The 17,201-nt window shown below is 43.1% G+C and overlaps 1 protein-coding gene across 1 annotated transcript in view; it reads left to right on the top strand.

Annotated features, from left to right (window-relative positions):
• The window catches only part of opn5 (opsin 5), an 87,021-nt gene extending 71,862 nt beyond the window's left edge, over positions 1 to 15,159 (top strand). Inside the window, exon 8 of the mRNA XM_067983788.1 lies at positions 14,420 to 15,159. Within this exon, the coding sequence (XP_067839889.1) occupies positions 14,420 to 14,433 (14 nt within the window). The 3' untranslated portion in view covers positions 14,434 to 15,159. The remainder of the gene's footprint in view (positions 1 to 14,419) is intronic.
• Positions 15,160 to 17,201: the final 2,042 nt, after the last annotated feature.

Below are 17,201 nucleotides of genomic sequence, written 5' to 3'. Positions count from 1 at the left end.
CTACAGGTCTCACCATAGGATCGCGCGCAGGAGCCCAATTGCTTCTTTTGTGAAGCACAGTCTCCACACACTGCTTCTCCAAGAGGTCTTCATACAGTCTCTGGAGTAATGCTCGAACGGTCGTAAATAACATGCACCCGAATTTCCTTGATCTATTGCGCTCAAGGTCACCATTACTCTGTTTTTACGCTGTAGTTTGGGCATAGGTTTCCAGGAAATTTCAGCCCAATGAAGCTTGTTAAGTACAGTAAGAACATAAGAAATAGGAGCAAGAGTGGGCCATCTGGCCTCTCGAGCCTGCTTTGTCATTCAATAAGATGATGGCTGATCTTCTACCTCAATGCCATTGTCCTGCACTATCCCCATATCCCTGGATGCCTTTAATATCTAGAAATCTATCGATCTCTGTTTTGAATATACTCAATGACTGAGCCTCCACAGCCCTCTGGGGTAGAGAATTCCAAAGTGAGTGAAGAAATTTCTCCACATCTCAGTCCTAAATGGCCTACCCCTTAATCTGAGACTGTGATCCCTGATTCCAGACTCCCCAACCAGTGCAAACATCCTCCCTGCATCTACCCTTTTGAGCCCTTTAAGAATGTGTATGTTTCAATGAGATCACGTCTCATTCTTCTAAACTCTAGAGAATACAGGCCTTGTCTACTCAATCTCTCCTCATACGACAATCCTGCCATCCCAGGAATCAGTCTGGTGAACATTTGTTGCACTCCCTCTATGGCAAGTATATCCTTTCTGAGGTAAGGAGACCAAAATTGTACACAATACGCCAGGTGCAGTCTCACCAAGACCCTATATAATTGCAGTAAGACATCTTTATTCCTGTACTCAAATCCTCTTGTAATAAAGGCCAACATACCATTTGCCTTCCTAATTGCTTGCTGCACCTGCATGTTTGCTTTCAGTGACTCATGTACAAGGACACCCAGGTTCCGTTTTTAACATCAACATTTCCCAATCTCTCACCATTTAAAAAATACTCTGCTTTTCTGTTTTTCCTACCAAAGTGGATAACTTCACATTTTTCCACATTATATTCCATCTGCCATGTTCTTGCCCACTCACTTAGCCTTCCCCTGAAGCCTCTTTGCATCCTCCTCACAACTCACATTCCCACCTAGTTTTGTGTCATCAGCAAACTTGGAAATATTACATTTGATCCCCTCATCCAAATCATTGATATAGATTGTGAATAGCTGGGGCCCAAGCACCGATCCTTGCGGTACCCCAATTCTACCAACCTGCAAAAGACCCGTTTATTCCTACTCTCTGTTTTCTGTCTGTTAACCAATTCTCAATCCATGCCAATATATTACCCCCAATTCCATGTGCTCTAACTTTGTTCACCAACCTCCTGTGTGGGACCTTATCGAAAGCCTTCTGAAAATCCAAATACACCACATCCAATGGTTCCCCCTTATCTATTCTACTAGTTACATCCTCAAAGAACTCCAATAGATTTGTCAAACATGATTTCCCTTTTATAAATCCATGTTGACTCTGCCAAATCCTATTATTATTTTCTAAGTGTCCTGTTATCACATCCTTTATAATAGATTCTAGCATTTTCCCTACTATTGATGTCAGGCTAACAGGTCTGTAGTTCCCTGTTTTCTCTCTCCCTCCTTTCTTAAATAGTGGGGTTATATTTGCCACCCTCCAATCTGCAAGAACCATTCCAGAATCTATAGAATTTTGGAAGATGACAACCAATATATCCACTATCTCTACAGCCACCTCTTTCAAAACCCTGCAGTAGAGGGTAGATCCAACTAAAGCTGTCCCTGTTGCAGTTCCAATCACTTAAAGGGTCTGCACTTGTGCTAAAGGTACAACCTCTTTGTCAAACATAGGAAGAAGGTGGTAACATGGTTTTTGCTCTTACTGTGGCTGCCTTCGTCCTTTTGGATAAAGAGTGGGGTGAACAAAAGTTTAAGGGAAACAGGTGCAGAACTCTCAGGTGAAAACGAAATCCAAGGGAGAGGGTCTACAAAGCAGAATGTCATATCTGGGATTAGTAGCAGAGCAGTAGCTAAAGAAATTCCGGGGGTTAAATTGGTTAGCCCCCAAAACCGGGCACGGGTATCGCGATCCGCGATTAACCCGTGCCCGTACTTTCTGCGCAGGCAGGACAAGACATTCGTCTGGCCTGAGGACTTACCTGACAGCAGTGCTTAAAACTTGGCCTGACACGATGATTCAAGGAAATGCACACTTTCCACCACCAGGGAGAGCCCAAATCTCTTAAAGGGAGGATGGCTCTTACAATCTCTTAAAGGTTTACTAAAAATAACAGTCTGCTGTCTGCATGGAATCTGAACGGAGATCAGACATTGCACATGTAAAACACAGATGCAGGTCACGTCCCTATGTTTACAAACTGTTGAGTTATGTTAAAACATTGACTAAAGGTTGCGCACTACTAAATCCTACATTCTCCAATCTGCGTGCCAGATCTCACCAATCTGCAGATCTGAGTTTGTACCAGGCCTGCGAGATTGCATGCACCAAGGTTCTCTGCTGATGCACTGGAGACCTTGGTGCAAGAAGTGGACAGAAGGAGAGACATCCTATATACACAGTGGGTGGGGGGCGGGGGGGGCACGGGCAAGAGGCCCTCCAGAAAAATGCCCAAAAAGCAGTGGGAGGCTGCGGGGGATGAAGTCAATGCCAGGCGCATAGCACCACGAACATGGATGCAGTGCAGAAAGAAGTTCAATGCTTTGACATGAGTGGTCAAGATGAGTGAGGTCAACTGTCAAGTGACGTCTCCTACCAACTGAGCCACTAGCCACATCCACTGCTCCACACTCTACACCCCCATCACCCACATACCAACAAACTCTTTCCATCAGTACTCAACTCTGCGAATCAGATGCTTCCTTACATATTACTACTGTTGTAAGCAGCCCACCCACAACTCACAGGTCACACACACTGGCAGCTATTCAACCATGACAGGCATATCGCCCAGACACACGTCCCACTTGCTTGCAGGAGAAGGTGGCGCACAACAGTAGGCAGCAAGTGGAAGGCATTTAGCCCCTTGAACCTGTTCCGCCGTTCAATGAGGCCATGGTGGACCTGTGACCTAACTCCATATACCTGCCTTAGCCCCATATCCCTTAATACCCTTGGTTCACAGAGATCTATCAATCTCAGATTTAGAATTCACAGTTGAGCTAGCATCAGCTGCCATTTGCAGAAGGGCGTTCCAAACTTCTACCACCCTTTGCGTGTAGAAGTGTTTCCTAACTTCACTCCTGCACGTCCTAGCTCTAAATGTTAGGGTATGTCCCCGCGCCCTAGTATTCAAGTTTAGGAGACCTCCAAAAACAGGTACAAATGCATCAGCAGCCAAAAGCACTAATCCAGCAACTAACCTGTAAATCCTGCATGGTCCCTTTAAATAGCGCTGGTGGGAGGCCCTCCAGGCACTCTAAGACATGTTCAGATGGTGGTTAAGATTGTGCGTTGAGTTGAGCGTTTAGTCCCAAAATGGTGTCTATCACTTTAAATCAGTGTTGCACACTGTATCCATTTTCTCCTTACTTTACATGTAGCCGGCGTTCATTATTTGTGCATGTGCTAATACCTATACCAAGATGGCGTCCGGCGCACGTCATGTTAAAAACGTGTGTGCGCAGCCAAAGTGCCATCTTGGCACTTCAAGAGGCTCCGTACACCGAAACAATGGGGGCTAGACAGCCCAATTTCTAGCCCTGAGTCTTTACAAAGTTGCAATTACTGAGTTGTGTCAAATGGTAGATTACTTGAGGATTTTTTTAACGTGACAAACTTTCATGCCTCTTGCTTTGTAGTTAACATCTGCTCTGAGTGTTTTTGTCACTGGGTTATTCTAATCACTTGATGATTTATCACGAAGTATCCAGAGTACAATATCCATCTGCATTCAAGATGTGATTAATGTACTGTTCCACACAGGTCACAGGTTAATCCATTTCCATAATAGAATGGGAATATAACTTTTAAAATCTGTTCTTGGGATGGCAGCATTTATTGTTTATCCAGAGTTACCCTGAGAAGGTGGTGGTGAGCCTTCTTCTTGAACCTGTACAGTCCTTATAGTGATGTTGCTCCTACAATGGTGTTAGGTAGAGAATTCTAGGTATTGACCCAGCGAAATAAAGGAATTGTGATATATGTCCAAGTCAGGATGGTGTGTGACTTGGAGGTGATAGTGTTCCCATAACATTGCTATTTTTGTCCTTCTCACTAGTCGAGGTCACAGGGGAGGGAGTTCCTGTTGAAGTAGCCTTGATGAATTGCTGCAGCACATCCTGTATGTGGTACGTACTACAGCCACAGTGCACCGGTGTTGGAGGGTGTTGATATTGTGTCCAGTGGCAGGAGTATTGAGCAAGCAAACTGCAGTGTCCTGGATGGTGTCAGGCTTCTTGAGTGTTGTTGTGGCTGCATCCATCCAGGCAAACAGTGAGCATTCCATCACACTCCTGACTTGAACCTTGTAGATGATGGAAAAGCTTCGAGGGAGTCAGGAAGTGAGTCACTTCTCACAGAGTACAAAGTCACTGCCCTGGTCTTAAAGCCATAGTGCTGACAAGACAGTAACAATTCTATGCCATGAAGGTCTTCCCCCAACATGAAGATAAGGTTGTTTGCTATCAAACCCTTCAACTGCAGATGCTCACAGTTAATCAATGCTTGTACGCAATGCACAATGAAGGATTCTCCATGTGAACTTGCAGTACCCGAGATGAATGCATGATTCCTTTTTCCGCCACCAACTTTCTCTGGCTGCAGTAATTGAACAGATTGACTGACTGCAAAGCTTTTTATTGAAAGTTTGGGCTACTGCCTGAAAGCATAGTTCATAATCTATTGCAATGGGCAGGAGAAAATTGGTATAACCAAACGTATGAGATGCTCATACATCAAATGCTCAGTTTCCTCAAGCACTGATTATAAAGCAGGACCTTAACAGCTCATGTCAATAATTCCACAATGTCAACAATTTCATATAGTTCCAAAAGGGCCAACAGCTGCAATAGGGTAAGGTAGCACATTTATATTACACTGCTGCCTTCCCTAGAGTGCAGGAAGTCACTGACTGCACTTTATTGCTATTCATGCCTCTGTTTACAATATCATGTCCTAAATAAATTGCAAGCCCTTTTACTTTTTAAACCTCCAGCTGGTATGTGACCACCGGCACAGGATTATTGCAGGTCAATGCACATTTCTCAGGGAGAAATCCACTGTGCCGCCATTGTTTGAAGGTTCCTTGGGGACCTTTAGTGCCAGCTGTACAAATGGCTGATGACAATTCCATGCAGAGTGCAGGTATAACAAGGCCAGTACAAAGATTGTCATTAGGTAGGGATTAAGATCCTGAAGCAGCACTTTGAATGTTTAGACCAATCAATGGGGGAGGGGTGGGCATTGAGTACAACTTCCACAGAGTCCCCAGAGTCACCCTTGTCTGTACAACTTTGCTTTTCAATGGGGTCCCACCATAGAGCCAGCAGTGCAGGGAGATAGGCTGGTGCAGCAAGCACTATAGTTGATATAGAACCATAGAAAAGATACAGCACAGAAGGGGGCCATTCGGCCCATCGTGTCCGCGCCGGCTCGAAGAACAACCAGGTGCCCAATCTAATCCCACCTTCCAGCACCCGGTCCGTAGCCCTGCAGCTTACAGCACTTTAGGTGCAGGTCCAGGTACTTTTTAAAAGAGTTGAGGGTCCCTGCCTCTACCACCAATTCGGGCAGTAAATTCCATACATCCACCACCCTCTGGGTAAAAAAGTTTTTCCTCATGCCCCCTCTAATCCTTCTGCCAATCAGCTTAATTCCATGTCCTCTAGTTCTTGAACTCTCCGCTAGGGGAAACAGGTACTTCCTGTTTACTCTATCTGGGCCCCTCATAATTTTGTACACCTCAATCAAGTCACCCCTCAGCTTCCTCTGCTCCACGGAAAACAACCCCAGCCTATCTAATCTCTCCTCGTAGCTGCAATTTTCAAGCCCTGGCAACATTCTTGTATATCTTCTCTGCACTCTCTTCAGAGCAATTACATCCTTCCTGTAATGTGGTGACCAGAACTGCGCACAATACTCCAGCTGTGGCCTTACCAGTGTTTTATACAGTTCCATCATTACACCCCTGCTTTTATATTCTTTACCTCGGCTAATAACGGAGAGCATGCCGTATGCCTTCTACACAACCTTATCTACCTGTACTGCCACCTTCAGGGACCTGTGCACATGCACTCCACGGTCTCTCACTTCCTCTACCCCTCTTAATATATTCCCGTTTGCTGCGTATTCCCTTTTACTGTTTTCCCTCCTTAAGTGCATTACCTCACACTTCTCCGGGTTGAACTCCATTTGCCACTTTTCCGCCCACTCCACCAACCCATTTATACCTTCTTGGAGTCTACAGCTATCCTCTTCACTATCAACTACACGGCCAATTTTTGTGTCATCTGCAAATTTGCCATTCATGCTCCTTACATTCAAGTCCAAATCATTAATATATACCACAAACAGCATGGGACCCAACACTGAGCACTGTGGCACACCACTGGAAATGGATTTCCATTCGCAAAGACATCCATCGGCTTTTACCCTTTGCTTCCTGTTACTGAGCCAATTTTGGATCCAATTCACCACATTTCCCTGTATCCCATGGGCTTTTACCTTTCTGACCAGTCTGCCATGTGAGACCTTGTCAAATGCCTTCCTAAAATCCATGTAGACAACATCCACTGCACTACCCTCATCAATCCTCTTTGTCACTTCCTCAAAGAATTCAATCAGATTTAAAAGGCATGACCTTCCCTGAACAAATCCATGCTGACTAACCCTGATTAAACCATGCCTTTCCAAGTGACAGTTTATCCTATCTCTCAGTGTTGATTCTAATAGTTTGCCCACCACCAAGGTAAGACTGACCGGCCTATAATTGTTCGGCCTTTCCCTCGTACCCTTTTTAAACAATGGTACTACGTTTGCAGTCTTCCAGTCCTCCCAGTCCCTCCCCTGTATCTAGTGAGGATTGGAAAATGATTCTCCGAGCATTCGCTATTTCCTCCATGGATTCCTTCAATAGCCTAGGAAACAATCCATCCGGCCCTGGTGACTTATCAACTTTCAAGTATTCCAGTCCCTCTAGTACTTCCTCTCTCGTAATGTTTATCTTATCCAATATTTCACACTTCTACACTTTAACTACTATGTCTGGATCATCCCTTTCCTTTGTGAATACGGAGACAAAATATTCATTTACAACCTTACCCACATCCTCTGCTTCTACACACAAGTTACTCTTATCATCTCTGATAGGTCCCACCTTTTCCTTAGTTATCCTCTTGTTCTTAATGTACTGATAAAACATCTTTGGGTTTTCTTTAACCTTACTAGCTAATATTTTTTCATGCCCTCTCTTTGCTTTCCTTATTTCCTTTTTTACGTCATCCCTGTACTTACTATACTCCTCTAGGCTTTCTGCTGTATTTAGTTTTCTGTGACAGTCATAAGCTTTCTTTTTCTGCCCCGCATACTTCTAGACAACCAGGGGGGCTCTAAATTTGGCAGTGCCACCCTTTTTCTTTGAGGGGACATGTCTGCATTGTACCTGTAGAATTTCACTTTTTAGTGCCTCCCACTGGCTTGACACTGATTTCTCCTCAAGTAGTTGTGTCCAGTCCACTTCTGCCAAATCACCTCTTAGTTCTGTAAAATTTGCCTTCCCCCAATTTAAAACATTTACTCCTGATTTAACTCTGTCCTTTTCCATAATAATGCTAAAACTAACTGAATTGTGGTCACTATCCCCAATATGGTCACCCACTGTCACTTCACCCATTTGCCCATCTTCATTTTCCAGGACTAAATCTAGAATTGCATCCCCTCTTGTTGGGCTTGTCACGTACTGGCTAAAAAAGTTCTCCTGGATACCGATCAAGAATTTTGCGCCCTCTGTGCCCCTCACATTGTCTGAATCCCAGTTGATGTTAGGGTAGTTGCAGTCCCCTACTATTATTGCCCTCTTATTTTTGCACTCAGAAATTTGCCTACATATTTGTTCTTCTATCTCCCTTTCACTATTCGGGGGTCTATTGTACACTCCTAGTAGTGTGACTGCCCCTTTTTTTATTTCTTAGCTCAACCCGTGTGGCCTCGATTGATGATCCATTTAGCATATCATCCCTTCTCACAACTGTAATTGATTCTTTAACCAATAGTGCAACCCCCCCTCCTTTTTTTATCACCCACTCTATCCTGCCTGAAAACTCTATATCCAATATCTTCCAATAAGTTCAGAAGATGGCTCTTAAAAAAGTATAATTCCAGATCTGCCTGTTAGCCTTTCACATTCTAACTTCTGCTACATTTTTCTGTTTATATCATCTATTTCCTCAGCAATTGGTTTGGCCCTGCTCTCTCCTGAGCATTGTAATGTAAAATTGCAGTGTTTTTATTTCTATAATGGTGTGTTCAGTGAATGCTGTCAGTGTGATTTTCCACAGAGCTTTCCCCTTGTACTGTGTATGAATATGCCATAGGACATCTAGCTTTCTGCTCTTCAGTGACTCCCTAATGAAAAGGAATAGTTGTATGAACTGGCTGTGTGATTTTTCTGAGAAAATGGCATTGTGATGGCATAAGACTGTAGTATGGAACATAGGAATGTAAAAGACCAGAAAAGACTATTGTGGTTCATCTGGCTGGTCCCAATGATTAGGAAATATATTCTGATATTTGTCATAACTCTAGTAAATTTTTCTCCAACTACTTGTCCACCTCTCTCTTAAATTTGTTGATACAGTCAATCTCCCTTGGCAGTCCATACCATACATTCACCATGCTCTGTCTAAGGTATTTAAATCTAAGCATTTTACCTTCCCTCTTCTAAGTTTGAGACCATGTCGTCTTGTTGTGGAATCTGTGACTATGTTAAACAAATTGCCCTTGAATTTCTGTGGAGTTTCTCCTGATCGCCTGTTGTGCCTTCCAACCCATTGGACTAATCTCCTATGTGACACCTTATCAAAAACTTTGCTGAAATATAAAGTACATTGATATTGGCGACAGAGATCATAAGACCGTTGTGCTCCCCAATTCTCCAGTGGCGGATTTATGCCTCAGTTTGCTGGGAAACTGATTAGAATCCACTACAGTGCGTATAGTGGCAAATCTGAAGTGATGTGGCCAATGGCCAATGTATTAATCCTGCTACCAAAAAGACTCACACCAGAGGAACTGAAGAAAGAACACCTTTACTGGTTTATTTAACAACCAATTCAAGGAGGAGTGTAGAAGAGCATGCCAGGAGCAGCACCAGGCGTACCTAAAAATGAGGTGCCAACCTGGTGAAGCTACAACATTGGACTACATGCATGCTAAACAGCGGAAGCAACATGCTATAGACAGAGCTAAGCGATTCCACAACCAACGGATCAGATCAAAGCTCTGCAGTCCTGCCACATTCAGTCGTGAATGGTGGTGGACAATTAAACAAATAACGGGAGGAGGAGGCTCTGTGAACATCCCCATCCTCAATGATGGCAGAATCCAGCACGTGAGTGCAAAAGACAAGTCTGAAGCATTTGCAACCATCTTCAGCCAGAAGTGCCGAGTGGATGGTTCATCTCGGCCTCCTCCCAAGATCCCGACCATCACAGAAGCCAATCTTCAGCCAATTCAATTCACTCCACGTGATATCAAGATACAGCTGAGTGTACTGGAAACAGCAAAGGTTATGGGCCCTGACAACATCAGTGCTGAAGATTGTGCTCCAGAACTAGCTATGCCTCTAGCCAAGCTGTTCCAGTACAGCTACAATACTGGCATTCACCCGACAAAGTGGAAAATTGCCCAGGTATGTCCTGTCCACAAAAAGCAGGACAAATCCAATCTGGCCAATTACCGCCCCATCAGTCTACTCTCAATCATCAGCAAAGTGATGGAAGGTGTCGTCGACAGTGCTATCAAGCAGCACTTACTTACCAATTACCTGCTCACCGATGCTCAGTTTGGGTTCTGCCAGGACCACTCAGCTCCAGAACACATTAAAGCCTTGGTCCAAACATGGACAAAAGAGCTGAATTCCAGAGGTGAGGTGAGAGTGACTGCCCTTGACATCAAGGCAGCATTTGACCGAGTGTGGCACCAAGGAGCCCTAGTAAAATTGAAGTCAATGGGAACCAGGGGGTAAACTCTCCAGTGGTTGGGGTCATACCTAACACAAAGGAAGATGGTAGTGGTTGTAGAAGGCCAAACATTTCAGCCACATGACATTGCGACAGGAGTTCCTCAGGACAGTGTCCTAGGCCCAACCATCTTCAGCTGCTTCATCAATGACCTTCCCTCCATCATAAGGTCAGAAGTGGGGATATTCACTGTTGATTGCACAGTGTTCAGTTCCATTCGCAACCCCTCAGGTAATGAAGCAGTCCGTGCTCGCATGCAGCAAGACCTGGACAACATCCAGGCTTGGGCTGATAAATGGCAAGTAACATTTGCGCCAGACAAGTGCCAGACAATGACCATCTCCAACAAGAGAGAGTCTAACCACCTCCCCATGACATTTAACAGCATTAACATAGGTGAATCCCCCACCATCAACATCCTGGGGGTCACCATTGACCAGAAACTTAACTGGACCAGCCACATATATATTGTGGCTAAAAGAGCAGGTCAGAGGCTGGGTATTCTGTGGCGAGTCACTCACTTCCTGACTCCCCAAAGCCTTTCCACCATCTACAAGGCACAAGTCAGGAGTGTGATGGAATACTCTCCAATTACCTGGATGAGTGCAGCTCCAACAACACTCAAGAGGCTCGACACCATCCAGGACAAATCAGCCCGCTTGATTGGCACCCCATCCACCACCCTAAACATTCACTCCCTTCACCACCAGCGTACAGTGGTTGCAGTGTGTACCATCCACAAGATGCACTGCAGCAACTCGCCAAGGCTTCTTCGATAGTACCTCCCAAACCCACGACCTCTACCACCTAGAAGGACAAGGGCAGCAGGCGCATCGGAACACCACCACCTGCACATTCCCCTCCAAGTCACACACCATCCCGACTTGGAAATACATCACTGTTCCTTCATCGTCGCTGGGTCATAATCCTGGAACTCCCTACCTAAAAGCACTGTGGGAGAACCTTCACCACACGGACTGCATTGGTTCAAGAAGGCGGCTCACCACCACCTTCTCAAGGGCAATTAGGAATGGGCAATAAATGCTGGCCTTGCCAGCGACATCCACATCCCATGAACGAATAAAAAAAAACAAACAGCAGAATTACACACGACGATTAAAATTCTGGTTATGCTGTCAAGTTGGACAATGAAGATTTTATTGTACTCGCCATTTCATTTTTTTTTTTCATTTTAATAATTGCAAAGTGCCCAACGTTTTAATGGCAGGTCTTGGTACCTGATAAATTTTTCACCTGATAAAATCACTGACTTTTGAAATATGTAAAGCACGAAGAGATTCTGATTTTCTGCATATGCAGATATAAAATATTGCAATTTCAATCAGGCAGCTTAAGGTCTTACCATTCTCTTCACCCCCTTGTCTAAATCGAAGCCATCAACCAAATACAATGCATGTAATTGCAATCAAGACAACTAATGATTACAATTACAATTGAAATTAGTAAACGCGGCAAGATGGTGGTGAAACTTCTCCTTAAACTACTGCAATCCTGTGCTGATGGTGCTGCCATGATGGTGTTCTGTAGAGAATTCCAGGATTCTGACCCAGCAACGATGAAGAATAGTGGTATATGTACAGGTCAGGTTAGTGTGTCTCTTGGATCTTGTCTTTCTTGGTGGTATAAGTCGCGGGGTTAGGAGGTGATGTCATAGTAAACTTGGTGAGTTGCTGCAGTGCATCCTGTAGATAATACATATTGCATCCACGGTTTGCTGGTGGTGGAAGGGGTGGGCATTGAGTCCAGTGGTAGGAGGCCCTTTTAATTGGACTGCTTGATCCTGGATTATGTCTAGATTCAAGTGTTGCGGCTGCATAATATTCCAAGGACTGACTTAAGTCTTGTAGACGGTGGAGAGGCTTTGAGGGATCAGCAGGTGAGTCAATCATTCCAGAGTACCCAGTCTCTTTCCTGCTTTTATGGCCATGGAATTGATTTAGCTGGTTCAGTTAAACTTGTGGTCACTGGTGACCCCCATGATGTTGGTGGTAGTGCCATTAGAGGTCAGGGGAGGTGGTTGGGCCATTCGTGAGTTGCACATGTTATTTGCCAATTGTTAGGCAGGTTCCGATGTAGGCTGGCATGAGCTGCTTTATTATCAGAGGAGTTGCGAATGGAACTGAACGTCGCAGAACCATCATCGAACAGCCCCACTCTTGATCTTACAATGAAAGGAGTATCATTGATGAAGCTGGTTGGGCTAAGAATGCTGCTCTGAGGAACTCTTGCAGTCATGTTCTGGGGCTGTGATGATTGTTCTCCAATAATCACAATCGTCTTGTGTGTCAAGTATGACTCCAGTTGCTTAAGGGTTTCCCCTTGATCCCCATTGATGTCAGTTTTGCTAGGATTTCTTGGTGTCGTACTTGGACGAATATTGCATTGATGTTGCGAGCAGTTGCTTTTCACCTTCTCTGACATTCAGTTGTTATGTCCGTGCCTGGATCAAGGTTGTGATGAGGTCTGGAGCCGAATGGTTCTCGCAGAACCCGAACTGAGCGCTAGCAAGCAAGTTATTGGTGAGTAGGTGTTGCTTGATGATGCTGTTGATGACTCCTTCCATCACTTTGCTGATAATTGGGTGGAGGTTGTCAGAGTTATTGGTTGGGTTAGATTTTCCCTGTTTTTTGTAGTTAGCACAAACCTGGGCTATTTTCCATTCCGTCAGGTATATTCTGGTGTTGCAACTCTACTAGAGTAGCTTGGCTAGGAGGGCAGCTTATTCTGGTATATTAGTGAGAGGTACTCCCCTGTGCTTATGACGAATGTCACTGAAAACAATGTGTCGCTACACGTCACATTACTGGCACTTATGACTAGTAACTGAATTATAGGAACCTCTACATGATGAAGAATTTTTTGATGATGATGATGATGAAACAATTTTTGATGAGAATTTTGATGATGATCCAAAGAGACTTAGGGGGTCTGTGTACATAGATCATTAAAATGTCATGGACAGGTACAGAAAATAATCAAAAAGGCTAATAGGGTGCTGGCCTTTATATCTAGAGGACTAGAATACAAGGGGGTAGAAGTTATGCTACAGATGTACAAAGCCCTGGTTAGACCACACCTGGAGTGCTGTGTTCAGTTCTGGGCACCGCACCTTAGGAAGGATATATTGGCCTTGGAGGGAGTGCAGTGTAGATTTACTAGAATGATACATGGACTCCACGGGTTAAATTACGAGGAGCGATTACACAAACTAGGGTTGTATTCCCTAGAATTTAGAAGATTAAGGGGTGATTTGATTGAAGTTTTCAAGATACTAAGGGAAACTGAGAGGGTAGATGGAGAGAAACTATTTTTGCTGGTTGGGGAGTCTAGGACTAGGGGACAGGACTTTAAGGAGTGAAGTTAGGAAACACTTTTACACATAAAGGGTGGTAGAAGTTTGGAACTCTCTTCCGCAAATGGCAGTTGATGCGAGCTCAATTGTTAATTTTAAATCTGAGATTGATAGATTTTTGTTAACCAAAGGTATTAAGGGATATGGATCTAAGGCAGGTATATGGAGTTAGGTCACAAATCAGCCATGATCTCATTGAATGGCGGAATAGGCTTAAGGGGCTAAATGGCCTACTCCTGTTCCTATGTTCCTATGATGAAGAATTTTTGATGACTAATGATCAAGTGATTAAAATAACTCAGTGGCAAAAACATTCAGGGCAGATGTGAACTACAAAGCTAGAGGCATGGTAGTTTGTCACATTAAAAAACTCAATAGTTGACAATTAATACTGAATATTAAATCCTCAATACTTGATGATTAATGCTGAAGCTATACGGAACCCAAAGAGCAGTAAGGATGTGGAACTCGCTACCAGAAGGAATAGTTGAGGAAATAGCATAGATGCATTTAAGGGGAAGTTAGATAAGCACCTGAGGGAGAAAGGATTAGAAGATATGCTGATAGGGTTAGATGAAGAGGGATGAGAGGAGGTTCGTGTGGAGTATAAATGCCGCATAGACCAGTTGGGCCGTATGGCCTGTTTCTGTGCTATAAATTCTATGTAAAAAAAATTAACCTCTTCCCTGCTGAATGAACAATGACTCCACCTGTGAGCACAGCAAATGCAACTAATTCAAGATTGTAAGAACTGAAATATAAAAACATTTTAATTGTAGTGTTATGAAATGTTACTTTTTTTCTCATTATTGACTTTTTTTTGTTTTAGACCCATCTCAGTGACTGGAGGTGACTGTTACTTAGAAGTCAATGAGACGAACCTGGAGAGCTGAAACTTGGACTGAACTCATTCTCTAAAAACTTTCCTGATTTCCATCTTATCAATTGATAGTCAGCTTTTTCTGGACAGATCCCAATGCACGGAGACCAAAAACTGACAATAAACATGTCTTGAATACTTATAGCAATTTGTAGTTACCAATATAGCAAACAATCTTTGTTTTTCCCTGTACCTAGCTTGGTAAAATCACCCAAGACCCATGATGCTGTGCTGTTTTTCAGCAGAGATTTAATGTGAAAGCTTTTTTTGCAATTCATATCTAAACACTGTAACATTAAATGACTACAAATCATTTGTAGTCATTTTAAACTGCAACTGTTATGCATAGTAATAAACAAGCTTGCTTGCTTGTTTTGCTTTAAGTATACATTCTGAGATGTGTTATTTTGCACACATGTGTATTCAATATGTAAAGTTTCTTACATCAATAAAGATATGGTATTCCAGGCAAGAACTATTTGTGGTTGATGTAACTGGTATTTTCTTCATGTTATGATTAATAACCATCATTGAGTAAAAGTATTTGAAAGATGTTACCTGTTTAGTGATAATTTCTAGGATTGTGCTATGAAAAATCATTTAATATTACTATTAATTTACTGTCAATGTACAAGTAATGTTTTGTACACAGTAACATTTCTATTTCCACAATAACAGAGTACTGTAGTAGTAACCAAAATATGTCTTTTCTGCTTATAAGAATAATAAACTATTATGGTTATGAACATTGTTGCAGTACAAATCGTATCTTCAAAATGTATTGCTTCAAGAAAAAATATATTCTTAATAAATTTCAGTGTTGGTATAAATTTTTAAAAATATGTTGTTTGCTTTTTCTGACTTTTAACTTCAATATTCCTACCACTTATCACCAAAGTACCTCCTTCACTAGTGCTGAGTAGTTATTTCTCCCCTAAATAATTAAAATTGCAGCACTGAATTGAGTTAAGATTGATACAAGAATTTGAACCTCCTGGCTCCACAATAAGGTAAGTAAAAACCATTAAACTTACCTTTTGGGTGTAATCCTTCAACAGTCCCTTTAAGGACTGCTGATTTGGCTGCTGAGTGCCTGAAGAAACTGCATAGTACATATTGTGGTCATTCGCAGACCAATTTCTCAAAAGGGCCTGAAACAGGCATTAGGCCCACGATTTGCACATGCAATGGGCCTAACGGCAGTTTCAGGCACGCATACTGGATGCCTATTGAGCATCCCCAACCAACGTGGTGGGCGGCATGCTTCCGGCACAGAACGAGCACACACAAACCGCCTGCTGTATCGAACCCTTAGGTGCTCATTTTCCACCTATAAAACAGGCCCTATGCCATTGAATTTCTAGGCCGTTGTTCTTTGAGTTAGCTATGGTGGATCTCAGCTCATGCAATGTACTTTCGCCACAACTGATATTAAGTTCAGCCACCTTCTCAATGGAGGTAAAGATGATCCTATTGTCTGGAGGTGGTCTATTGAGGATTTTGTGGACGTGCTGTGCTGACCTCTTTATATCGTCTGGTTTGTTGACAAGCAAACTGTGCTTGTTTTTGACAGGACCTTTGCTGTGGTGTTTCAAGTCACTTGCAAGTTTCTTTGTGATCTGATAGAGTGTCCTTATGCCTCAGCTTGCTACAGCCGTTTCTGCATCCTGAGTTTGTTTGTCAATGTAGTTTCTTTTGTTTTGCGTGCTGAGCATTTAACTGCCTTGTCATTCTCTTTGAATTTTTATATCTTCCACTTTATATCATTTAGATCAGATGGGTTCAGTCGATTGAGTTTGGCCTTTTTTCATTCAGCAATTGCATGCCAAGTGTTAGTACTAAGCTACAACCTCAATTTTGTCTTTGATATGGCCCAGTATCAATTTGGTGACCTCAATGTAAATTTTCTTAATGGCCCATGCATTTTCCACATTGTCATGCATGTTTTCCATTTCCAAAGTATCAAACCTGTTTTATAGATGCAATTTAAATACTGCATTGAAAAACCAGGTCTTTCAATCTAACAATATTGACTCTCTGTACTGCCTTCTTCATTTTTGTTAGCTTCTTCAATTTGATTTTCATAGCAGTTGGTGATTACTGGCAATGTCAGCACCACAAAAAGCCTGAACATTGCGTAAAGAGTGTATGAATGTTTTATGGAGGCAGAAATTATCAATTTGATTCTTTATGTTGTTATCTGGTGATGTCCATGCTGCCTTATTAATGCCTTTATGGGTAAAGAGGATGCCTCCTATAATCAAGCAGTAAGTCGACATAGTTCTATGAGTATGTCACCATTTTCATTTCTCACACCAATTCTATGTGTTCCCATAACTTCAAAAATACTCTCATTTGAGGATCCAACACTGGCGTTCAAGTTCAAAATTGTGGAGCTTACAGCAAACAACAATGAATCTCGCCATTCGCACTGGGCTCTCATTGTCTTTTATGTTTAGTGTTTCCATACCTCAAAAATCTCCCATCTGCCACAGGTCCCTCCAGGATCACATACCCCGCTCACTTCTGGCTCGGCTCCACCGAGAAGTTGTCACATCCCCCTCCACCCGATCAGTGAACTGCCCGTCAGCACTCATTCAGTGCTGGTAGCTCTCGGATATTATTCTAAAGAAGCCTGGCCATGACGGTGGTTTGAGTATCCGATTCGCTCCGCCCACTGCCCGCCCGATTAACGCCGATAACGGAAATCGCCTCCATCATTTTTTTCAAT

Source organism: Heptranchias perlo, chromosome 5 (genome assembly GCF_035084215.1).
Source record: "Heptranchias perlo isolate sHepPer1 chromosome 5, sHepPer1.hap1, whole genome shotgun sequence".
In the NCBI taxonomy this organism is placed as follows: domain Eukaryota; kingdom Metazoa; phylum Chordata; class Chondrichthyes; order Hexanchiformes; family Hexanchidae; genus Heptranchias; species Heptranchias perlo.
The sequence above is the reverse complement of the archived record's forward strand: the minus strand, read 5'-3'. Positions and strand labels throughout refer to the sequence as shown.